The sequence below is a fragment of the Triturus cristatus genome, chromosome 1_2 (assembly GCF_964204655.1).
Source record: "Triturus cristatus chromosome 1_2, aTriCri1.1, whole genome shotgun sequence".
NCBI classification, from domain to species: domain Eukaryota; kingdom Metazoa; phylum Chordata; class Amphibia; order Caudata; family Salamandridae; genus Triturus; species Triturus cristatus.
Window position 1 is genome coordinate 65,417,449 of NC_140580.1, and position 26,284 is coordinate 65,443,732.

General features: G+C 43.9%; 1 protein-coding gene across 1 annotated transcript in view; it reads right to left on the reverse strand.

Moving 5' to 3' along the window:
- EEF1AKMT2 (EEF1A lysine methyltransferase 2) overlaps window positions 1–26,284 on the reverse strand; it is a 171,621-nt gene that overhangs the window by 33,546 nt on the left and 111,791 nt on the right. Inside the window, exons 3-4 of the mRNA XM_085601573.1 lie at window positions 10,316–10,430; window positions 5,753–5,863 (exon numbers count right to left, since the gene is read on the reverse strand). Coding sequence (XP_085457699.1) covers window positions 5,753–5,863; window positions 10,316–10,430 — 226 coding nt within the window. The remainder of the gene's footprint in view (window positions 1–5,752; window positions 5,864–10,315; window positions 10,431–26,284) is intronic.

Genomic DNA, 26,284 nt, shown 5'->3' on the forward strand with positions numbered 1-26,284 from the left:
CCTCCTCCCCTACCCTCCTGTGTTTCTTCTTTGAGGACTTTCTTCTTCTTTGCGTGTTTTGGGGATCATCCAGGGAAACACTACTATCAGAGTCCAGAGAAACTTCGCTTCCAGGAGATGAACATTCCTGTCTGGAAGAGCCCGACCTATCCGTCAGAGAAAAAAACTTCTCGCCCCCTGGCCATTTGGGGGGATAGTGTTCCCATCTGTTTGTACTTTATTTTTTATATATTTTTTTATTTTAACTTGTTCTTCCACAGAGCAACTCAGTATGTTACAATCAGAATTCCCACAATCATAAAACAAATATTCTCATTACATAAATCAAGGACAATGCAATACAGTGTCATTTGTAGGAAGAGCATCTACCCGATGCCATATAATCTGTTTGTACTTTATATTCCCGGGGCTAGGTATGGTAGTATCCTTTAGCTTAATTACTCTGGGGGTCACCTCTTCCTCCCCGTTTGATCTAACTCTTGCGTGGCGAAACTAGTTTCCTACCCCAAATTCAAATACAGAATGGGATTACAACTTTGTGCGTTACCGGGGGTAATCGTAGGAGGATTAATACTGCCCCTGCCCAACTCAGCATTCAGATCCACAGCAGTCCCAGACACTACAGGGATTTTAGTTTGGGGATGCTCCTATCCTAATATAGGGGCATCACAACATAAGTTAGTATTACTCGCCTCATGAGAGTGTTCGACAGTTTCCTATCCCCCCTAACAAGGGGGGGCAAGCCAGGAGGCAATAGTTGGTTGGAGAGTCCCTCCTCCTGCAGCCCGTTACCTAAGAGTGCCTTTACCGCTTGCTTTTTGCGCACCTTTGGGTCCCATCTGGTCCTGGTGGAGCTCTCTTTCTGTCTTGACTCCTTTGCTGCCTCTGATCCCGCTCCTACACTTTTGCTGCCTGTAGTAATTGCTCCGGTTGTCTGCGATTTGATTGACTTTGTTGCACGTCCCGTCATGACGAAGAGTGCAGCCGTGGCTCTGGTCTCATGCAGCCACCTCCCGGCCCTGGAAATAATTTTCAGAGCCGTGGTCTGGACACCAAGAAGCCAGCGGCCTCTGCTTAGATAAAGCAGTCAATTGTCCGGCCGGTCATTAGGCGGAGAGAGGAGTGGTGTGGGCGGGCGATGGGTCTTGGCGATCGCCATCTTTGCTCTCTCGATGGATTTCCCCAAATTTCTCCACAACAAACCAAGGGAAAAACTAAAAAGGTGTAAGGACACAATTCAGGTGCAAGCTGAAATGAAGTAGAAAATCAGCCACTGTTACCAAGCATTATTATAATGTCTCCGAGGCTTTATTCCTCAATATGCCACTGTTACCCTGAAAGCACTATTTCCCCATCTACCTCCTGATGTTCTCGACTTGAATGTGTAGCTATGGGCCAGCCACAGAGGGTCTTTCTACTTTCCATGTGCCTATACGTCAGAGTTCACATAAAAGGTAATATTCTTGTCATTGTTTTCAAAATCTCTCTTTACATATCTAAAGCAGCAGCATGTTGGTAAGTGAAGACCTTGCTTAGTCCTAAGTCTGTGCTGACTTATGGCGAAATCTACTTCATTAGTTTCCTATACATACATTTCTCTACATTTTCCACTTTGATAACTCAAGAAGCAGAGAGATTTATTACAATGCTCTGTGAAGTAGTTGAACTATTATGGATATAATCACGAGATATTCAGAACTTTGAACAATGCCTTTGATGAGTTAGATGCTTTCACTGTCCTTTTGCTTTAGTAAGTGGTTCAACTAACAAAATATCCTTGTGATACACTGAAGCAGATGTGATTATTTTCCACATTTCCTCTCTGTAGGAAATCTGTTATATCTGTGTGTTCACTCCATATTTTGCGCCTTTTGCTGGACTCTAAATTTTTGCATTAGAACTCTCTGTACTTTAATCTTGCTAACCAGTGGTAAAGTGCCTTTGCTAACCCTATAACCATGGTCAAATTAGCATCCTCGAATTTGGTATATTTAAGTTACCTATGAGTCCCTAGTATATATTACCAACGGCCTGTAAGTTAAATGTCACTAGTGGTCAGCAGCACCTATTGGTCAATGCACTACAGTGCCAGTGTAAAACATGGCTTCAGGCTTATCATTGCAGCTACAATTCGACCTGTCAAAATAAATCCTTTTGACAGGTCATAACCTCTCTTTTAATTATTAAGAAGTCACACCAGTGCAGGCCATGTGGCGAACAACTCAGTTTGAATGGTATTTAAAAGTAATACATGTATAAAATTGATGATAACATGCACTTAGTGTGACTAGCACCCACATGCTATTTTCCACTGTGGCAGGGTACAGATTAAAACCCTTAATACTATATCTTGGGATGGGACTAACTAGAAAAATAATTACAGAACTATTTTTATTAAAAATCGAATTCAATGGTTAAGTCTATTAGTAATGAATGTTAAGGAAAAATACTTTTTAAAAAGCTACATTTTCCCTGCTTTAAGTTACTGAAGACTAATTTGCACTTGCTTTCCAGCTTCTCCCAGCCAGTAATTTGACTTTGAATAGGTGTGAAAAAGGTGTAAATTGCCTCTCAGAAGCAAACATTAGGCAGACTTGAATGGGCAGAGATTTCCTAAATCTGAACCTCACTGAATATGCAGGGTGGGGGAGGGGGGGGGGCGGTTGGAGGCATCTTTATTGACACAGCATTGTCAAATGCTGGTTTACAGGTCTGCTGGTTTTGCATATAACACTGGAGCCACACTTGAAAGGTAGGACACAGGATGCCAGTGCTATTCTTGGGTATCCACAATCTGGTTGCCGGAAAACCCTGCGTTTGTTCTACCAGACTTCTGTCTCTGGGCTTACTGAGGGGGTACAGTGGCTTCTTCAAACTGGAGTTTGGTGTTAGATGTGGGAGGCCACTAGGAGTTCTATAGTACACCCCCTCCACACCCCTAGCTCTCAGACTCCAAGTTTAGTATGACCGAAGACTTTCACCATTTTGATAATGACCAAAGTGGGTAATGTTGACCCTCAGAACTTTTACCCCTGGGAATGTGTGCCCAGGAGCCATTCCCACCCACTAGGCAGTGCCAGGCATAAATCTGGCACCTCCAGGCACCCACTTCAGAACACTGCTGGACCTGAGGAAGAACAGAAGAGGACTGGTCCTGTGACGTGAGAGTAGCCCTGAACGACCTGCTACCCAGGACAAAGTGAACTCCAAGGCTCATAAGGCAGACCTCATGTTTAAGCTACTGGAATACAACAAGCTACAAGAGGCCTTTTCTGAAACTGCCCTTCTGGCAAGTGGCAACTGGATTGGATCCTGCTGTTGCCCTCTGCCTGATATCCTGTGAGTTCCTAAGTGACTACCATTCCTGAAGTCTTGGCAGGCTTTAGAAGTATATTCCTGTGGTGGATTAAGATTTAAAGGACTAAAGTAAGAAGGTAAAACCGTTGACCAGGATGAACCTGGTTGTTGTTTATGGCCCCCGTTCCATCTCGGCCTGCCTAAAACTGTGCGTAGGTCCCAATCTACTGTGACCATTGACTATCATTGGCACTTTATGCTTATTGGCACTTTTCCAACTTAAAAAAACTTTTAGAATTACTCTTATTGGATTTGTGTCATTTTGTTTATTTAATTTTACTTTATTTTTGTAATTTGGTTTCGGAGTTTTAGGTTTGTGTATTTTGACTTTATTATTGTTTTGGTAATGTATAAACACTTCACACAGTGCCTTAAGTTAAGCCTTTCTGCTCTGTGCTGTAGCTCCCAGAGGGCTGCACTCAGGCTAATTTAGTGACTGACAAGGTTGTGAATGTTACTTGAGGTGGGTAGTCACTCACCCCAAATAATAATACATTTTTTTAAACTCTATTTTTCTCCCTTTATTTGGCCTTGAATCTTTCTTTAGGTACTAAACAACTGGAGGGTAGCCCATACATTAAAAGTATAATTTATTGCTAGCTCCAATGAAATGTGGTTCTTGGTAAGGCAATTCTTAGATAGTACTTGTTTCCTTTGATTCAGATGTGAGCGCCATTTGGGGAATCATTCAGTACTGATATCACTTGGTATTTACACCCCTGGGAAATGACCAGTAGTTCTTAACATGTTGTCACAGGACTCGGTCCCCAGCTTCAAGTAGTGATTCAGTGGGGATTCCTGGATTTCAGTAACGATTCAGCGTGTGTAAATACAAAGGAGGTTCCCATTTTAATAAGCAATATTTAGAATATCATTCTATTCTCAATAGTCCCTACCCACACATTTAAACAATAATAAGCAATCATTTGAAGGAATCCCTTTTTTCGGCAGCACACTATCCCGGACGGTGAAACTTTAGGGTAATACTGCTTAAGCACCAAATACTCCCATCCGGTATTGTGGCAAAGCCTGAAACAATAGAAGTACTCGTGATCAATAAAAATCAGTGCACCTTTTACATTTTCAGTTGAATAGATGAATTTTGAAATCTTCAAGCATCGATCCACAAATGGCTGATTAATGTCCTTCATTTAGTCGTGCCTTTCTGAGAAACAACATACCTAAGTGATGTGCAATTCTTGTAGAGGTGCATTTTTGCACTAAATCTAGCATTTAGCAGTTCGCACTGAATTTGTGTGTCAGAAAACTGCAATGTGAAATTTTTATAATAACCCAGCATATTGTGTATATTTCACAGTAGTCTTCCCTTCGTAGCCTTTAAAAAAAAAAAAATCCCAATAAATTGCAGAACTGTGGACCATGGGCCAATATATTTCTAGGGCCCCTGAAGACAAAATGTTTGCAATTAAATTCTCAAGGTTCAGTCTAAGGTCCAAACAAGGTAATATTTCTACCTTTGGGTATTACTGATTAAATCAGTTTAGAGCTGATAACACTCAAACAGTAACTGAACAGTAACTCTTGTCAAATAGCCCTTCTGGATAGGGTGCTGGCATCACTGCTTGTGTGCAATGTGCAATACAAAAGAAACTCAGACGTCATCTACGGATGGCCTGCACAGTGAGACTTCGTTGGACTGAGCCTTACTGTGCTTCATCTCCAGTAACAGATATGGGGAACAACTTTACCCAGTAAGGGACACCCCATCAGACAGCGCGGCTGGCATCAACACCGAAGAAGGGACATAATCAAAAAAATAAATTAATACAAAAAAAGAATATCCGCCTAAAAGGGAGGAAACACTGCCAGTCGTCAGCCACCAATTGAGAAAGGAGATGATCACGAGACACTTGGGGGAGGAGGGGCCATCAATATAAATCACAAAAGTGCCAGGTCATTGTACCATGTATCTGAAAATTCTGAACAGTCTGTATGTTTGTCATACTGACTGTGTCTATTGGAATCACAGAGCAAGTCACTTGTTCCAACTGGACTAGTCTGCTGCTTTAACTGAGCATGGCTGTTGACCAAAAGAGCATGTTGGTTGGTTCATAAATGTTTACCTTGCTGAACAAGGTATAAGAGCATCCAAGCAAGCCCCCTAATAAACTTAGGAAAGCTCTAAAACAACTCTATGCAAAAACAGTCCTCCTAGTTTTACTTCTGCCTCCTTTGGACTCTGGGTTTAGAGATGGCTCATACCAGGGTGAACAACATATTGTTCACATACACTCATCTCTATGAACGATCTGGGCATCTGCCCATACTTTACTATGTAATACGTACCCATTAGTAGTAATTGCACCTATCCATTGAGTCCATCCCTTTGCCTTTAACAACGCCATACAGAGGCCTTTCCACTCTCGCTCAGTACCTTCAGCTTGATACTTCTGCAGCGGTCTTCTTTGTCCAAGATGCTCTGGGAGAGCTCGATTGCAGCTTCAGAGTAGTCAATTCCTGTGAGGTTTGTGTAACCAGACTTTGCCTTGAAAAAAAGACACCCCAAAGGTTGAGAACCTGAGTACCAATAATAGTGCACAACTCAATAATAATAACTAGAACAGTACAATGTATAAAAAACACATCACAGAATGGATTGTCATTAAGAGGCTCTCACAGCTAGAGGTTATTATGCAATTGAATTTCCCTTATTGTAATGATCCCCTAAAAGAAGAAAGGCTAAGGAGGCATTATTGGAAATTCAGTCCTGCCAAGTACTGGTGAGGCGTGGAGTGCCAGCCACCCACTAAGCCATCTACCAAGAAAACAGAATTAAAATTGAAGTCTCTTCTTCAAGGTTCCCAAATTCAAAGGGCAAACGTCTGTGTTGAGACTAGGAACTGACTGAGGTCATTAGGCTAGCAGCTAGAGAGGATTCATCCTAAATCCTAGACTTGGCTGCTGCTATCATTTTCCAATACAATCTTTTCAGTGCAGCCTATATTTTTATTTTGCATTAATAAGGAGAAGCCAGTACAAGCCATTGGTTAATGACTAGAAAGGTACTCTACAACTGTGCTAAGAGGGGTTCTTCAGTCTGGTCCTCGAAGTTCATTTCTACAACATTCAGTTATCAAAATCTAATTCAGGAGGACTTTGTAAATATGCAACAAACTATTAGCGAGGGGAGTAGATTTGTGTGGGTTCACTAACAGTAGGACAAATGGTATGCGATGTAATGCATACAATTATAGACTTGCTCCCCTTTATTTGATGCTTACACTTAAACGAGTTGAGAGGGTATCTTTTATGCCTTTTACATCAGGCAAATTAACTTATGGGAATCATGTTTTTTTTATTGAAACATTTTTTATTGTTTTCATAGCAACAACTCAGTACAAACCCCGCTTCCTCCCCGGTCAAAGAATGTATTGCACATACAGAGTTCCCAGCCAATATCCGGGAGAATAAGCTTCCAGCCCATACGGGCCCTCCCCCCTCCCTTCCCACCCCATGTCAGTGTGCCTCCTGTCTTTCTCCTCGCTCCTGATGTGCCCCCTCCCTGCCATAAAGCATACATGGGTGCCCAACCTCCACTAGAGCACCATGGCTTTCCCTCGCGCCTAGCCGCACCCTTGTTTCCAGTGCTCGCTACTCCTCCCCTTCTACTCCCCGTTCACCGCCTCCTCCTGCCCGCCAGATGTGTCCCCCTCTGTCCCGTTGTTAGACATCAGCCCCTGAAGTTCCACCACCAGCGCCTCCCACACACACGTGCCGTCGCCAGCGCCTTTTCGTCATCCCTCCGAAGAGCTAATTGCAACCGGAGCGCACCCTCAGCCCCCGCCCAACGCGCAAAGGCCGCCCTCCACCGCAAGAAGCTAGGCCCCGTCCTGGACTTCCAGTGCATAGTCAGTTCCCTCTTGGCCATTATCAATCCTAGGTCATAAAACTTGCTAGTGACCTTCGTCCGGCGGGTGTGCGGGAACCAAAGCAGTAAACAGGCCCCCAGGTCCGGGTCAATAACACGGTCCGTCACCTGATTTAGGCAATCCATAACCTCTGCCCAATAATCACCCAACTGAACGCAGGACCAAAACATGTGGCGAAAATCAGCACCCTCTCTTCCGCACCGCGGGCATTGCGAGTGCGCACCCCCAAAATATTGCAATATTTTAACCGGCGTCAAATATGCCCTGTGCAGCGTAAAAAATTGAACCAACTGGAACCGGGCATTGCGCGTTCCCTTCCAGGCCCGCCGCACCAGCGTGGTCCAGGTAGTCTCGGGGATTGGTTTCTCAAGGTCCGATTCCCACTTGCCCCTAAGGGCGGCAAGGGGCGGTAGGCCTTCCGACGACAGTCTGCGGTAGAGACAAGTAATGGCCTTGGCCGTCCCCGCCGCCATCACTACATATTGGCAACCTGCAGCTACCGGTGGCTCCGAGAGCCCCGCATTCCAGTGCCGCTGAAGGCTCGCTACCAGGGCCGCGTGAAGTAAAAAGTCCCCATGTGGGAGCCCATAGGAGTCCTGCAACTCCTGGAAAGGCAGCAGCACCCCCTCCCAGAATAAGTCGCCCACCATCTGCACGCCCAACTCCTCCCAAACAGCCAGCCCAGACCAGTCGCCTCCATGCGGGAACGCCGTACACATTCCCAAAGGAATCTCCGGGGCATATGGGCGAGTTATCGCCGCCCTCCTCTGGCACCGGTTCCAACACAGCCGGAGTGTACGCTCTTCCATCGTAAGCAGGGCAAGGTCCAGCCTCTGCTGTAAGACTATGAAGGCCAGCACATCCCGCGGAATCAACCTGCCCTGTGGGCCCTCCGGACCCCTGTATTCCCTGGCAACCGCCTATGTAAGCCACTGGAGTTGAGCCACCAGATAATACCACTCGAAGTCCGGGACTGCTAGGCCCCCTTCTGCCCTCAACTTATGGGAATCATGTTAATTACCACTATATCATCATACATTGGTCAATGGTTTTGTACACTAATGAAATAAAAAATATTAAAATAAAAGAACTTGCATATCCTATTCCATCAAATATTTAAACTGTTCCTTACCATAAGTTAAACAGCCCCTTGTTTATGTAAAGAAAAGTGAAAGTCCAAATTGCACAACACATGTGCTGACAGGACCTAAAATGCAATCAGGGCCAGGTCTGAAACAAATGTTCACCACAGAAATGAAAGGGAATGTGTAAGCACAATGAGGCTGTAATGTGGACCCTGGGGCCAGAGCAATGCTCACCGAGAGGGTAGACTGCCCTTCAAGATACGCCCCCTGAGGAAGTTGTTGGTATAAACCTCCGCGGTGGAAAACTCACTTTAATCCCTGTTCCAGATGACTCACTTAAGCTGGTTAAGTACCCCAGTGTCTTTCTCATACAAACTGCTAACGACTTGTGGGTCTTTAATGGGATTTCAGCGTGTGTCTGGAATGATAACTCTTCACAACATCAACAATAAATTGTGAATGGTCTCGGGATCCTCGACAACCAGGCTGATCTAGTTAGATTTATACTTCACCACACCTGCCCATCTCAACCCTGAATGATTTCTCTGAGGGCTTGTGCCATTAACACAGAATCGCTTATCAGCAGCAAGTAATGAGTGGCATTAAGGTGAACAAAAATCAACTCTGGCCAAATTCAATCCTATGACTATGCATGGAGTGCCATCATGGGAGTTGTCAAGGATAACAGTGACTAAACTTTAATCGTTCTGATCCCATAGGTGGCTAGAACTTTACTAGCCCGTAAGTGATGAATGGGAAGTGTGACCTCCTTAGAAGAATTGTACATGTAAATGAACTTGATGACAAATATTGAAAATACATTCATATTGGGAGTTTTCACATTTTTTTTTGACTGTCTCACTGAACAATATAATAGAATTGTTTGCTTAAACGCCATCTACAAAACCTGGTATTTATTGATTTTACATGTTATATGATCTACCGGGAGGTGTTTAAGGCTTGGTGTTATCATACAATGCGCTCTATTTCTACATGTGTTTTATTTATTAAGAAAACAATAATAACATTTAGACCAGAAACGGTCTACAAGCAAAGTACTGCACATACGAGGTTAGGGTACTTAACTTTAGGCCAAGGTGCGTATTTGTGATATGGCTTAAATGTGTCATTTAAATTAAAATAGATCAATGTCGAAGATAAACAGGTATCTACATTTTTGCACAACTGTAACTAGTGAGAAATACAGGCAGGTGAATATACATATCTAAAACAGTGTGGGGTGAGCAAGACAGTGATCATTCTTGTCTTTCAAGCTGAATTAGATGAAACTTGATTTTTTTAAATTTCTTGAAAGATGGCAGCACAAACGTGGTAGATAGTTCCAGTGAAGTTGGTAGATAATAGGACAGAAACGTGAAACCGACACAGGACAGTTTGGATGTAACTAGGCGATTCCCGCTAGCAGGTCTTGGGTTCCAGGTTCAACAACTTGAGTATGTCTTTATTTCTGGCTGAGAGACAGACAGTTTGGTGATATGAGGAAGCAAGAGTATGTCTCAGAAGATTGTAAAGAGCTCTAGGGGCAAAGTTCAAAACCTGGTATGATGGGGCTAAGGGATATTGGGGGTAACCTACTAGTAGCCCAGTACATTTAGTAGTATAAGTGAATGAATGTTTTGGCAGTTTTGTGAGCAATCTGTGTCTGCATGTCTCAAAATATATGTGTTATCTTGCTGCAGTGGCTGGATGGACTATAGAAGACGCCATTTTCCTGTGAGGACTGAAGAGAACCTACAGGTTTCTGGCAGAGGAAGTACACTTCCGGATGTAGAAGTGTTTAAAATGACGGAGCTGAAGGCCATACAATGGATGACGGCGCTGAGAACGTAAGATACACATGACTGAAAGAGGGGACCTGCTGCATAATTCCAGTGACCCCGAGAATAGATAGGAAGCAATAGGCCATGTAAAACGTAAAACACTTTCTTCATGTCCCAAACCCACTTGTCTTTGATTACTAACCATTTCAACCAGTAACAAGCCATTACCGGTTCCAATATCCAGTATTGAGGTATCCAATGGCACCTTCTGCTTTTGTAGCCACCTCAGCAATCGAGCAGTACTTTCTTCTCCAAACCTGTGAAAGTCAAAACTGCATGAAGCACAAACACAGAAATCATGGGCACCTAAAACTCAAATACAACAGGTAAAAATCTAGCAACCTGACAGAAACAGGCTTCGACACAGCACACAGTCATTTACCGGAGCCCCAGCGAGGATCTCTGGAGTTTAAAAGAGATGATATGTAGCCAAAAGCACCCGGGGATCTTATAACCAAGTGTCTGGGGTGAGCCTTCACCAAGGAATTCAGTAGGGCTGGTTTAAGGGGAAAGCACTAGCAGACATTTGTTTTAGGGGTTACCAACATCTGGTTGTAAGACTTGCTGAATGGGAATTTGAACTATTTGATCATGCACCTTCGTTACACTGGTGTTCAGTGAATGTAATAATAAAGATACTTTTTTAATTCATATCACATCCACTAAACATCCTACCTAACGTTCTGTAAATACTACTTAGGATTCCCAAATAATAATTTTTTTTATACACCCTTTGTAGAAGTGTGCGAGTCACACACACACACATATATATATAAATATATACACACACATATATATGCGCACACACACACATTATCTACTGGCGGTCGCCAGTAGATAGTTATAGTTAGGACCGAGTTCCCATAGGAAATCTGAAAATTCTATTTTGAATAACTTTGGCGCCGGTTGACTTATCTTCGTGAAATTTTCAAAACTAATGGGGCGCTCCGCTCAGCTCCTACCCTGAAAGTCTCGGGGTGATTCGTCAAGCGGGGGCTGAGAAAAAAGGGGGGTCCCAAAACGCGTTTTCCCATGCATTTTCCCATAGGACCTTTAGTCGAAGGTACAGCCCGAACGGCTGAACAGAATTGCTTGAAATTTGGCAAAGAGGTAGTCTTCAGGTCAGGCATGTGCCTTTTGCATATATGGTGTCAATCTGTTCAGTAGTTCCTGAGAAAATCAAAAGTAAAATCACATATATATCTGGGCGGAGCCTAACCACACATCTCACCGTGAGATCTGATTGGCTGTCAGCACTTCATCCAAGAAGTGTTGGCAGCCATCTTGGGACCAATATACATGATAGCACCTCATTAAAAAGCATTGCCGTTAATAGAAGGTTTTAAGACTTTAGTTACATTATAAATCATTTGTTGATGGTGCCATACTCATTTTAGGAATTGTGGTGTGTTCTATGGTGATTTTACCATGTGAAAAAGCCTTCTGCTGTGATATCATGAAACATGTTTGAGAGAAAACTATTTTCTCATGCTTTTCCCACAGAGGTTTGGAAGGTGATCTATAAGCTAAACTGAGAGCATATTTTCTGTAAATTCACATGGCAGAGACTGTCAGTTGATTCCTTTGTGTTCTACTGCAGCTTCCCAGAGTGTTCTAAAGAACAACTAGAGCGCTAACAGTCCTACTTATGACAAACGTATGGCACACCTGAAGCCATCATGGTTGGAATAAAGTGGTAACTCTTAAAACATTTAATTTAAAAAGGAACAAAACGAGGGGGTTCATTTTGCCATTGAAAGTATGATTAGTGCTGCAGAAAGAAAAATTAGGGCACATTTTGAGTGACTTCTCAAATCCTCTTCTATTTCATTAAAAAATTCTGACATGCAGACTGAAACATGCACTTTTAATACCAGGAGCAGACTTCCGTGGTGAGCAGTAGCTTTACTACAGTGATCTAATAAGCTACTAGAGTGCTAACATTCTGAATTTATGGCAAATGTGTGACACATCTGAATGCCTTCTTGATGGAATCAAAGTAAAAAACTGAAAGTATTTCCTACTGAGGAGACTGTAGTAAATGAGGAAATTAGGAAACATCATAACAAATAAATCTCCCAAGATGGCCACCAGAGACAAACGAGCCCAAATGTAGCCCACATATCACCCAGATGTAGCCCAAGTATAGCCCAATGACAGAATGTCCCAGAGTGTTCTAGCGAACAACTAGAGCGCTAACAGTCTTACTTATGACAAAAGAATGGCACACCTGAAGACATCTTGATTGGAATAAAGTGGTAACACTTAAAACATTTAATTTACAAAGGAACAAAATGAGGGTGTTCATTTTGCCATAGAAATTATGATTAGTTCTGCAGAAAGAAAAATTAGGGCACATTTTGACTTCTCAAATCCTCTTCTATTTCATAAAAAAATTCTGACATGCAGACTGAAACATGCACTTTGAATACCAGCAGCAGACTTCCCTGGTGGGCAGTAGTTTTACTACAGTGATCTAATGAGCAACTAGAGTGCTAACATTCAGAATTTATGGCAAATGTGTGACACATCTGAATGCCTTCTTGATGGAACCAAAATAAAAAACTGAAAGTATTCCCACTAAGGAGACTGCAGTAAATAAGGAAATTAGGAAACTTCATAACAAATACATCTCCAAGATGGCCATCAGAGACAAAAGAGCCCAAATGTAGCCCAAATATCACCCAGATGTAGCCCAAGTATAGCCCAATGACAGAATGTCCCAGAGTGTTCTTAAGAACAACTAGAGCGCTTACTGTCTTACTTATGACAACAGTATGGCACACCTGAAGCCATCTTGATTGGAATTAACTGGTAAAACTTAAAACATTTCATTTAAAAAGGAACACAGTGAGGGGTTTATTTTGCCATAGAAATTATGATTAGTGCTGAAGAAAGAAAAATTAGGGCACATTTTGAGTGACTTCTCAAATCCTCTTCTATTTCATTAAAACAACTTCTGATATGCAGACTGAAACATGCACTTTTAATACCAGCAGCAGACTTCCGTGGTGAGCAGTAGCTTTACTACAGTGATCTAATGAGCAACTAGAGTGCTAACATTCAGAATTTATGGCAAATGTGTGACATATCTGAATACCTTCTTGATGGAATCAAAGTAAAAAACTGAAAGCATTTCCTACTGAGGAGACTGCAGTAAATGAGGAAATTAGGAAACTTCATAACAAATAAATCTCCCAAGATGGCCACCAGAGACAAAAGAGCCCAAATGCAGCACAAATATCACCCACATGTAGCCCAATGACAGAAGTGTGCAAAACACTTATTTTTTGTGTATTTGCAGTTCTATATAGTGCAGACTTGTCAGGTATTGGAGTGCTTTACATGAGCATTGGTTACATCACACAAGATCAAATTCATTTTGGTTGTAGACATGGGGAGATTAAATGATTTGACCAGAATCACAGAATGTTTAGCTGAAGCAGAAACTCCAACCTGGTTCCCCAGTTGCAAAGTCTGCAGCTCTGGAAGTAACACCACATCCTCTCCCCTAGGTGCAACATTTAATCAAGTGGTCAACTGGATAAAAAAACAAAGATTACAAATAATTTAAAAGTTATTTGTCGCTATTTGAAAACTCAGAAAATATGTCCTCATTTTAGTTTTTTAGAGCACTAACCATAATTTTGAACGAAATAAGACCCTCTCATATATGTAATTTCTAAAGGAAATACTCTAGGTATTACAGTTTTGATTACATCAAGATGACGTCAGGCGTTCCACACTTTTGTAATAAATATAGAATGTTAGCAATCTAGTTGTTCATTGGGATACTGTTGAGAGGCAGAGACCAGGGGCACGGACTCTGAAAATTGAAGGCAGGTAGGAGAGTGCAGATGCAACAATTTGACCACACTGGGCAGGCAGGAAGGGCAGTGGCAGCACAACAGACTATGGAGGGCAGTGGAAAGGGGGGCAGGGGCAACAAACCAACAATACAGGACTGGCAAGAGAGGCTGTGGCAATATAATAGACCATTGTGGGCAGAAGGAAGAGGCAGTGGTAGTACAACCATACATGCCAACAGACCCGTTTCAGCCAGGAAATGTCCAATGTTTTTAATCTCAAATGGTCTTTATTTGATCTGTCTCCTGTCTACAATCTCCTCTTTTTCAATGTAACTCAAAGGGGAAAATCAATACCCCAGTTTTTTTTCAAAATCTCCCTCTTACCAAGTTCAAAATGTTCGCAAGTATGGTACATTGGATCATGGTAGGCAGGAGGAATTGGGATAGGGACATGGACTCGGATAACAGAGGACAGGAGGGACATGGAGAGGTGCACCAAACTGACCCTACAGGGCAGGCATCAGGGTTTGCAGCAGCACAATACACCACACAGCGCATGCGGGACGGGAGTGCAGCACAACAATCCATAGAAAGCAATAGGGAGGGGACAGGACCATGCACATGGACAACAGAGAACAGAGGGGAAAGAGGCAATGGTAGCTAGCTGACCATAATAGACAGACAGGAGAGAAAGCTGCAGCATAACAGACCATAAAGGGCAGGAGGGATGGATCAGGGGCATTACAATCGAACAGACAAGCCAGGAGGGAGGAAATAGGGGTCTGCACATGGAAACAGAGGGCTGGGGGCAAGGGGGCAGGGCAGGAGCAGCAAGATGACCATGGAGGTCAGGCAGGTTGGGCACTAGAAACAAGACACACCATGGAGAGCAACAATGAGACTATGATGGCATACACACAGACCATGGAGGGAAGGTGGGAGGGGGTCAGGGGCAGCTAGCTGACCACACAGGGAAGGTGGGAGGGGCCATGGCAGCACAGAAGACCATGCATGGCAAGCGGGAGGGTTAGTGGCAGCACAATGGCTATGATGGGCAAGAAGGAGGGTGCAGGGGCATGCATAAAGGACCATGGAGGATAGAAGGGAGGGTCAGGACCTGGGCACAGACAAGAGAGTTCAGGGGAAGGGGCCTCACAACAGACCACACGGGGCAGGCAGGAGGAGCAGTTGCAGCACAACAGACCAGGGAGGGCAGAAGGGTGTGGCAGTCATCTGACAATGCTAGGCAGGTGGGAGGGGAGTGCAGCTCAACAGAACGCTCAGAGTAGATAGGAGTGGCAGGTCCATGGAACATGGTGGGCAAAAAGGATGGAGCAGGGGCATGCACAAAGAGGGCAGGGGGATGGAGAATAGGGGCAGCAAGCTAAGCACAGAGGCTAAGCAGGAGATCAATGATGGGCCATAGAATTGGGCAATGGAGGGCAGGAGGAGTGGACTGGTACATCATGCTAAATGGAGGGCAGTGGCAGCACATCAGACCATGCATGGCAGGAGGGAGGAGGCTAGTCCGTGGATTCAGACAACAGAGGATAGGGAGGAGGTGGATGGGACAGCAAGCTAACTGTTCAGAGAAGGTGGGTATTAGGAACTTTATTGTTTTTAAAATGTGTGTCTGTGCGAACTACTTAAAATATGAACAAGTATGCAGCATAATCTCACTTTTATTCAGAAAGAAGATGACGTTTGTGACTGTGACTTCGGGCTCACTTGGCAGAAACACCCCCTGACCCTCCACCCCCATCGCAAAATGTAAGGCCTGTGAAAAGGGTAGGTGGACGCAGTGTTATATAGAACATAGTCCTGGGAGCACGATTGAAAATGAAAACTAGATATAGTATATGGTATAAACTATGCACCAAAAACTGTGATATAAGATTAACCGGGGCGTGAAATATATGCAATACATTGTGCGCAATGACAGATTCATTGGAGAGCGCGAGATAGCACAGGCACTAGCATGTGCTATGCGATATGCGCCTTGGAGTGTAATATGCACAGGGCAGTGTTGTGTAACCTAACTAGTCTCTAAAGTTGTAATATAAAATATGTGCTGGGGAGTGTAATGTTGCATAGGCACTGTGACAAAGATATAGATCCCAGATTGTAATATGTATGGCATAGCACTGTGCGTTATAACATAGGCTTCGAGGAAGGCACGTTAGATGGGGCAATATAACCCGTGTGAAGGCAAGTGTGGCATGACATATTCACGGGTTGGTGTTACAGTGCACATGGGCTAGAGAGTGTCATAGCATACGCACTAGCTGGTGAAATACAACACAGAGGTGTGAGGCACTCGGCAGGCACTGGTGGGTGTAACACAGCATTGGGCTCAGCCAGAGCACGCTGTGACTCTCAAGTGAGGTTCGTCTCCTTTCCAGAGAGTAAAATAAAAAAGTATTACACATCCGGCAATGGATGTGTGTTTTATTAACCGTGAGGGGGGTTTCTTGCATAGTTTGGTCGAATTTTTGTCGAATCCCCTTTGAATGGCTTGGTGTGCGTGTATATTAAATGTGCCCGTCAATAGCTACCCATGTTTGTATAAATAAACGCCAAGGGTGTCTACTTGGAGAGTACCCACCGGCGGGGGCACCGGGATTAGGCACGGTAGGGCGTCAGACACGTCAGAGCTTCACTAGCGGTGTAAATACATTCCATGTGGATTCATTCTATGCATAGTCACCTTTTAATGAATATCACGCAAATCGTCATGGTGATAGGTACATACGGTTTGTCCAGCATGTCCTAGGTGTTTCTATAAATATATATTTTTTTAAAATAATAAAAAACAAAGGTCGGCCCCGGGGGATGGGGTCCCCGGGGCCATAAGTGGCCTGAGGAGGGGGGCAACGCAGCCCCTTCCTAAAGAATTTTTTTAAAAAAAGGCCATGACCCGGGGGTTGGGGTCCCCGGGGCGGATTAAGGCCTTGGGAGGGCCAAATTAATTTTTTTCAACAAAAAAAGTTAGGGTGCAGGCCCTGGGGCATGGGGTCTCCAGGGCCAGTAAATTAGAAAAAGAAGGTGGGCCACACAGCCCTCCTTCTTAAAAAAATAAAATAAATAAACGACCGGCATCGCGCCGGAGGCCACGCCCCCTCCTTGCAGCACTCTGCAAACGCGCCCCCTGGCCAGTTGTAAGTTGGGGAATTAATTCCCCTTCAATACTGAGGGTCCCTGAGGGCCAACTAGCCCAACAGGTATCTCCAGTATGCAATCACAAAAGGAGCTAGAGAGGGAAAAACGTGCCAGAACGCCCTCCAATCAACAATAGTTTCAACAAAAAAGTACTGGCACACTGTAGCAAAACTTCCTTGTTATTCTGGACTAGGTAGGAGGAAGTGTGCTTTATCACAGACCTCCAACACTCATTTATATTGTATGGAGACAGCCCATCCAGAATGCTACAAATTTAAAAAAGTTAAGTGGATGAAAAGTAAGAAGAAAGGAGAATGTGCAGTCAGTCCACAAAAAGATACACTCTACAGAAACCCTCAATAGTAACGAGGTGAAAAAATGTGTAGAGAGAGAGAGAGTACCTCACGTGCGCACCACCAGAGGAGCTACTGGTTGGTTCTCACCAGCTTGCCCACGTTTATTTCATCATCGGTCACTCTCTCTCAAGAAAAAAGTGTGCAGTGTCCAGTGGAAAAACACATAACACAAGACAGTGTAGTGTGAAAAACAAAGAAACACATAAATTGTGCAGACAACGACAGTAAAAAATGGTGAGGGTATATAGACTCACAAATGGTTGTTTTATTCTGGTTAGGAGTCTATCACCCTGTTTAAAAACACAGAGGTACCGCCTGGTTGTACAAGAGACAGGGTGCAGGCACCAACGACGGTCGTGCTTTGCCGAGCAGGAAGGCGATAGTAAAAAGTTTAGAACGCCCCTGCGACTGGTTGGTGGCTGGTATGTGGGCCCATAGCCCCAACTAGTCCTTTTAAAGGTGTGTGTCCAGAGAAGGTGATTCTTGACCCCTTATTGCCCTGATGAATTTGCCACAAATTTTATTGGCAATGAAACATGTTGGCCGTCATTATTAAGGTATGCAACATGCTGTGTTTTTAAACAGGGTGATAGACTCCTAACCAGAATAAAACAACCATTTGTGAGTCTATATACCCTCACCATTTTTTACTGTCGTTGTCTGCACAATTTATGTGTTTCTTTGTTTTTCACACTACACTGTCTTGTGTTATGTGTTTTTCCACTGGACACTGCACACTTTTTTCTTGAGAGAGAGTGACCGATGATGAAATAAACGTGGGCAAGCTGGTGAGAACCAACCAGTAGCTCCTCTGGTGGTGCGCACGTGAGGTACTCTCTGTCTACACATTTTTTCACCTCGTTACTATTGAGGGTTTCTGTAGAGTGTATCTTTTTGTGGACTGACTGCACATTCTCCTTTCTTCTTACTTTTCATCTACTTAACTTTTTTAAATTTGTAGCATTCTGGATGGGCTGTCTCCATACAATATAAATGAGTGTTGGAGGTCTGTGATAAAGCACACTTCCTCCTACCTAGTCCAGAATAACAAGGAAGTTTTGCTACAGTGTGCCAGTACTTTTTTGTTGAATCTCCAGTATGCACCAGGAAGCTGCGTTGCAGACAAGTGTTCTGAGGCCACGCCCCTTTTTTCACCTCTATGCAACGCAGCTCTGTGGCGCTTACTGGAGGTACCTAGTGGGCTAGTTTGACCCTAGGGACCCTTAGGATTCAAGGGGACTTAATCTTTCAACTTAGAACGGCCACAGGGCGCGTTTACACAGTGGTGAAGGGTGGGGACGGGGCCTGAGGTGACGTGTGCAAACCCGCCCTGTGGTGCATTTTAAGTTGGGGAAATAATTCCCTTTCAATCCTGAAGGACCCTGGGGGCCAACTAGCCCACCAGGTGCTTCCAGTAAGCGCCACTGCTCTGCGTTGCAGAGAGGTGGTGCAGGCTGTGCCCCTTTTTACACCTCTCTGCAATGGCGCTTACTGGACGTACCTAGTGGGCTATTTTGCCCCTAGGGATCCTCAGGATTCAAGGGGACTTAATCTCCCAACTTAAAAAACGGCCACAGGGCGTGTTTACACAGTGGGGAAGGGAGGGGACGGGGCCTGAGGTGACGTGTGCAAACACGCCCTATGGCGCGTTTTAAGTTGGGGAAATAATTCCCCTTCAATCCTGAGGGCCCCTGGGGGCTAACTAGCCCACCAGGTGCTTCCAGTAAGCGCCACTGAGCTGCGTTGCAGAGAGGTGGTCCAGGCCGTGCCACTTTTTACACCTCTCTGCAACGCAGCTCTGTGGCGCTTACTGGAGGTACCTAGTGGGCTAGTTGGACCCTAGGGACCCTCAGGATTCAAATGAACTTAATCTCCCAACAAAAAACGGCCACAGGGCGTGTTTACACAGTGGTGAAGGGAGGGGACGGGGCCTGAGTTAACGTGTGCAAACAAGCCCTGTGGTGCGTTTTAAGTTGGGGAAATAATTCCCCTTCAATCCTGAGGGACCTTGGGGGCCAACTAGCCCACCAGGTGCTTCCAGTAAGCGCCACTGCGCTGCGTTGCAGAGAGGTGGTCTAGGCCGTGCCCCTTTTTACATCTCTCTGCAACGCAGCTCAGTGGCGCTTACTAGAGGTACCTAGTGGTCTAGTTGGACCCTAGGGACCCTCAGGATTCAAGGGGACTTAATCTCCCAACTTAAAACGGCCACAGGGCGTGTTTACACAGTGGGGAAGTGAGGGGATGGGGCCTGAGGTGACGTGTGCAAACACGCCCTGTGGCGCGTTTTAAGAGGTAGTTTTAATCCCCTGCCCTATTATATACTAGGGGCTTACAGAGGAGGTCATGCTGATCACAGGGGGACCCCAACGCATAGTGTTCCCTAGTGTATGTAGGTGTTTTCACTGTATTCCGAGTGTCTTTTAACATAGCACTGGCTCTAGGACTGGTTAGTCAGACTCAGTTACCACCAGTATCCGACTGAAAAAGTTGAGGGTACAGGATGATTTTGCAACAAGGCTTCTTTCTGCTCTTCTGTTTGTTCTTTCTGCATGTTATCCTTCTTCCTGCACTTTTCTTCGTCTTTGAGGACTTCTGTTGCTTCTTTCTGCATTTCTTTTTTTCTTTCTGTGCGTTTTTTCTTCTTTCTTCACATGTCCTATCTCTGTAGGCATAGTTAGAAATTAGCATTTAAAAAACCTTTGAAATTCACTGAAAAAACCATAGGTTTCCGGCACGTTATAGTTAGGAATTAGCATTTAAAAAACCTTAGAAATTCACTGAAAAAACCATAGGTTTCAGGGGCGTTATAGTTAGCTGGACTTTTCACTCGTACAAAACCATTGAAATTCCCCTGTTATAGTTATTTCAGCTAACTTTAACTCGCGCGCCCACAATGCACTGCTGATGACATCACATATTACATCACTCATGACATGGTCAGTGACATCACTCATGACATCACTGATGACATCTCAAATGACATCACTGATGACATCATCCTTGCTGATAGAGTGGCAGACCTCCTCTCCCCCTAATATAACCTTTGATACACACATTCAAAAATAGAAACTAAAATTTTCAAAACAATGGACATACCAATAGCAGTTACAACAACCTATTCAGTAATTCTAAGATCCACATACACATCCACTCATTCACCAACAGTCCTATACAGTCACTCATACATGTACTCACTCATCATATGTACTCATACACCTATACATCCTGTTACACAACGCCACTCATCCATAGAGTTACTCACACACATAGTCACTCATGCTAATAAAGAATCAAACATCCATTTACTTGAATATACAGTTATACACACACCACCACACTTATTTCTACAGAAACTTACACATACTTAGTCTTTTAAACAATCACTTATAGAAACACATACTTATTCATACAGGAACTCTTTCAATCTCTCACTCTCACATATACTCACTTATATACACCAATAGTCACATATACTAGTTTAAAACATATGTAGTTACGCATAAAGACACTATTGAGACAGTCATTCACTCACTAACACACCCATGCACACACTCATCCGCCCATACAGTCCTGCACACATGCTGTCTTCAACACAAACAGGGAGTCACTCATTCATGCACCTATGCACTACGTAATACCCCCCACCGAACCATACAGACACTCAGACACTCATACTGATACTCAAAAAACCAACTAATAACCTATATAATGTCAAGAATTCCTGTCATACAAGGGAAACACGCCCTTATGTAAACAGGAGAGCTGTTACATAACTCAAGGGAAACACGCCCTTATGTAAACAGGAGAGCTGTTACATAACTCAAGGAAAACACGCCCTATAAAGGGAGGAACCGGGAGGTACAAGGCGGTCGGATATTGTGTTTACACCGACGTACCTGCTTCGTGAAGAGCAGTGTTCCGGAGTGGTGCTCCAGTAAGGCAAGAACGGAGGTAGGTCGAGTCGTTACTCCCTGGGCCGTGTCTTGCCCCATCGTCACCTGTGAAGGACCCGGAAGCTCTACCGGTCAACCATTGAGCTTCGCTTTTTGACTCGGCTGAGTCCAAGCGCAGTGGCGCTTTTGCTGGTTGGAGTTGTAACTCCCAGCCCGACCAGAGACACAGGGACTGCCAGCTGTAACGCACACCAGGAGGTGTTTGCCGCGTTACAGACTCGGAAGTCCACAGGATCGATCGAGCGGCTGCTCTCGGTTCAGTCTTCTTGCTTGTGATTGGGGTATCGGTGACGCATCACCAGGAGGTGACTCCGCGTCCCGGTGCAGTCTGAGGAAGAGGTTGAGCGGCTGCTCCCTTCAGGTAGAGACCCCGGCTGGGTGTTTCCCTGACTCCTCGATTCTCCCCAACACTCTTCGTGCCCCTCACAGCCTACCGATTGGCATTGTCGGCCATTTCATTTCTGCCCTCTGTTGGCATACGCCGGGATCGGCGTATATGCAGAGGACGGTTAGGACCATCCGTGCTGTGGGCTGGTAACGTACTTAGCCTGGAGGATTCCAGTGACTATAACTTTTGTTTGTTCTTTGTATTTTATTTGCCTTCATTAAAAGAACTAACCCTTCACAAGTGGTTGCGTCCTCATTGTCGTGTCTGTTAAACGATCCTGAGACGTTCAGGGCGTTACATATAAACACTCATGTAGCTACTCACCAACCCATGCAGCCACTTATACACAAAGTGAGAGACTGATACAGATATTTACATATTTAAACATTACTCACTAAGCAATGTATTCAGTAAGATACACTTAATCAGTCAGTTATACAATCAATTTTTCAAAAACAAATCATCCATTTAGACACTTATATACCCATTTATTCTTCCATCGACCTTGAGATATACATATATAAAACATATGTACTTTTCAGAAAAACACACATTCACTGGATGATGTCATGAGTGATGTCATTTGAGATGTCATCAGTGATGTCATGAGTGATGTCACTGACCATGTCATGAGTGATGTAATATGTGACGTCATCAGCAGTGCATTGTGGGTGCGCGAGTTATAGTTAGCTGAACTAACTATAACGGGGGAATGTCAATGGTTTTGTACGAGTGAAAAGTCCAGCTAACTATAACGCCCCTGAAACCTATGGTATTTTCAGTGAATATACATATACATATATATATATATATATATATTATATATATATATATATATATATATATATACACACACACACTGAAACAGCCATAACACTATAGTTAGGTGAATGTCAGTGACAACATTAACTTTTTGAACTAAAAAAAACACAGAAATTCACCAGTTCTAGTTAGCAGAGCTAACTAGAATTTGCACTTCCGCAATGCACTGCGTATAACTTCACATATTACACCACTCATGACATTCCGTGACTTCTTTTATTTAAAAAAAATCTTTTTATTTTAACAAAAAGACAAACAAGTTAGTTACAATCTTGATAATATCACGGCCACATATTTCCTTTTATCATATTTCAATACAGTACATTTTTTTTCAACATTACTTTGGAGTAGTCTCTCTTGTCTAGTTAGTATGGCTTCCCTGAAGATTCCTCTTCATTTCTGTCACCCTGGAGCTTAGGGAAGGGAAAGAACAGAGCCCCCGGAAGGTGTTCCACCCTCCCCACACGTTTCCATTTTCTTGAGCAAACCCCTGCTTTCGTATACGTCTCTTTTGGCAGTCATGGTCCAGTCCATACCTTTCTTCCACTTTTCGAGGATTGGGCAATGTGCGCCCCCCCGTGTCTGGCTAAGTTTCGTGTAGCAATCATTATACCCAGCGTTACCAAAATTTGACTTTTCCAACTGAGATCTGTCACCTCCCATATGTTAAGAAGACACCGTTTAGGCTTGGGCCATAGGTTTGTCCCACTAGACTTGTGTTTTTGTGCCTGTAACAGCTTCCCAGTATGATCTAATCTTTGGGCATTTCCATAAAATGTAAAAGAACATGTCCGTTTGCCCACACTGGCGTTGACATGTTGAGGTATCTATTATACCCATTTTGACTAACTCGTCTCTGGATAGGTAGGATCTATGAAGTAATTTGAATTGGATTTGTGGTAATTTTGAAGATATGGCCACCTCCTTAGGGGAACCGAAGGCCTCCTGCCAATCCTTGTCCTCCAGCTCCCCAACATCCCCTCGCCACCGCTCACAGAGACGTTGCAGTGGATCCACAGTGTTATTTACTAGATTCTGGTATGTCATGGACATCGTCTAGCGATCCATGTAGTTCGTTAGTAATATATCTTCCAGTGGGGAAGCCTCAGGGAGGGTACTGCCTGGCTGCATGACTGCCATTAAGGCGTGCCTGACCTGGAGATATCTAAAGGTTTTGGTCATGGCAAGATTGTACTCGCGCTGTAGGTCTGTGAATGCCTCCCCTAGTCCATAGGTCACCCACCTTGGAGAGGTCTGTGAGATCCCAATTATTGAATCCAGGGATTTAGACAGCCGGCCTAATTCCTCAGTTTCCCAAAGCGGAGTGGCTTGCGTTATTGTGTTATGCCATCCTAACCTTTTATGCACATGATTCCAGAGTTGGACTGTTTGCGCTGTGGGCTCTGTAAGTGTGTTGCATCTGGGTGTTGCGTATAGTGCCCGCAAGTAATCCCCCGCACCCAGGAGGAACCCATCCATTCGATAAGCCAGTTCCGGATTCGTTCCCGGTGTGCCCATTGAATAACTACCACTAGTTGGGATGCCCAGTAGTATGCCTGTATGCACGGTAGTGCAATACCCCCATCATACCATCCCTGCACCAATTTCTGCATCGTTATTTGAGGCAGTTTTCTGTCCCAGAGCAACGTTTGCACCTCCGTGCTGATTGCTCGGAGGTAGGATTGCCGTATCGGATATGGTGTGTTCTGGAGAGCGTAAATGAACCGTGGAAGCACCAACAATTTTAAAAGCGGCACGCGTCCTAGTAGGGACAGCGGCAGGGATCGAGGGATTGAGTTGCCGAAAAACGTCCTGAAATTTGTGAAGATGTTCATTATCCTAGCAATGGATCGACGTGGGGTTGCAATATGTAATTAAATATCATCCGCATATAATGATATACGGTTCTCCCATTCTTCTGTCCACAGTAGTCCCCATATTAGCAAGTCTCCTCTGACCCAGGGCACTAGCAGCTCGAGAACCAGGGTAAAGAGGAGTGGCGACAAGTGGCAGCCCTGCCACTCTCCTTTCCCAAGAGGAAAGGTGCACGAGTGCCGCCTGTTTACTACGACCTATGCCAGGGATTTCATGTATAGGAGGCGGACCCCAGCCCGAAATTTGGGGCCGAACCCCATGCGTTCCAAGACTGCAAATAAATATGGCCATTTGATCGTGTTGAAGGCCATACGGGCATTCAAGGAGAGCACGACTGCGTCTTTTTGTATGGTATCTTTCCTACCCATCACCCCATGTAATCAACGCAGATTGAGGTCAGTGTTTCTCCCAGGGATGAAGCTGCATTGATAAGGGAGCCTTTCTCAGTCTGCTCTCTGTTGCGGCTGCACCTCCGCCGTATGTCCAAACCTGCCGCCACCGAATCACCGGGTTTGCTGTCTGTGACTTCATTTATGACATCGCTGATGACATCTCATATGACATCATTGATGACATCATCCAAGCTTCTTTTGTACACATTGCACTATAAACAGGTATGGCATTAGAGCTAAGAAGGTAAGTATAAAATAGCTCATAATAATGTGAAGTCAGTGTCATTACTGCTATCATACATACAACCCCGCTAGTTGAAGCAAGCTTGTGCTAAGTGCAACATTGGCCCTATACCATACACTTCATGGGTAGCCAAGTTCATGTTGACTATGAACCACAGGTTAAAGGGTAACCTGTGCTACACATGATGTTCAATCTGTATATAACTGTTCAGGGAAAACTAAATTTCTCCAGATATTCAAACCATGTTACATAACTAAGGCCCTACTACGGACAGTCTTTAGCTGTATCAAACCCCTGACATTCACTGACCCTACATTGAGAATGCTAATGAGTAGAGAAGTGGATACTAGTAACACTGTTTACTCTATAGATAGAGTTTACTTTGTACTACACTTTTTTCAGACAGGGAAACCCATGAGAAATACAGCACAGAGCATTAAAAACTATTTTTTAAGAAAAAATTACACTCTATGCAATATTTGTCTAAATAGTGTCTATTCATTTAAAATAACCAAGGTTTGAAGGTGCTAAAGATCATACTACCTGCAGCCTTCATACTGTGATGAAAACTTTACAGATAACCTATCTTCTGAAGCAAACACGTACATTGTACATTGGCATTGTAAATAACAATGCCTTTTATTTATGTTTTAAAAACAAAAATAAAAGGCATTATTATTTGCAATGTCAATAGCTCAAACTCGGGTAAATGCGAGACCTATTGCATTGCAAATGCTTGTTTTTTTCTACTGCTTTAAGTATGTTCTGATAGGAAGAGAAAATACCAGCTTTAGGTGATTTTGCTAGTATTTTAAAACGCCTGGTTTAATAAAATAGTGGTCATGCCGCTAATAAAAACAACAGCCAGGTGACAAACCTCGGAGGCACAGAACATTTAAATTACTGTAAGTTGTTACGCATTTTCCTAAATCATAAAGAAATTTGCAAATATATACCAAAGCATCGTGTAAAAGATGTAGAAGAATTTTGCTTCCATACAGCTGAATAAGCATTGGAACACCTTGTACATTGTCTAAGAGGACGTTTAACCTGTGTAATATGACAAGAACCGGCACCGTTCTAAGATGGTAGAGAGTGAGACGTTTAGCTCCT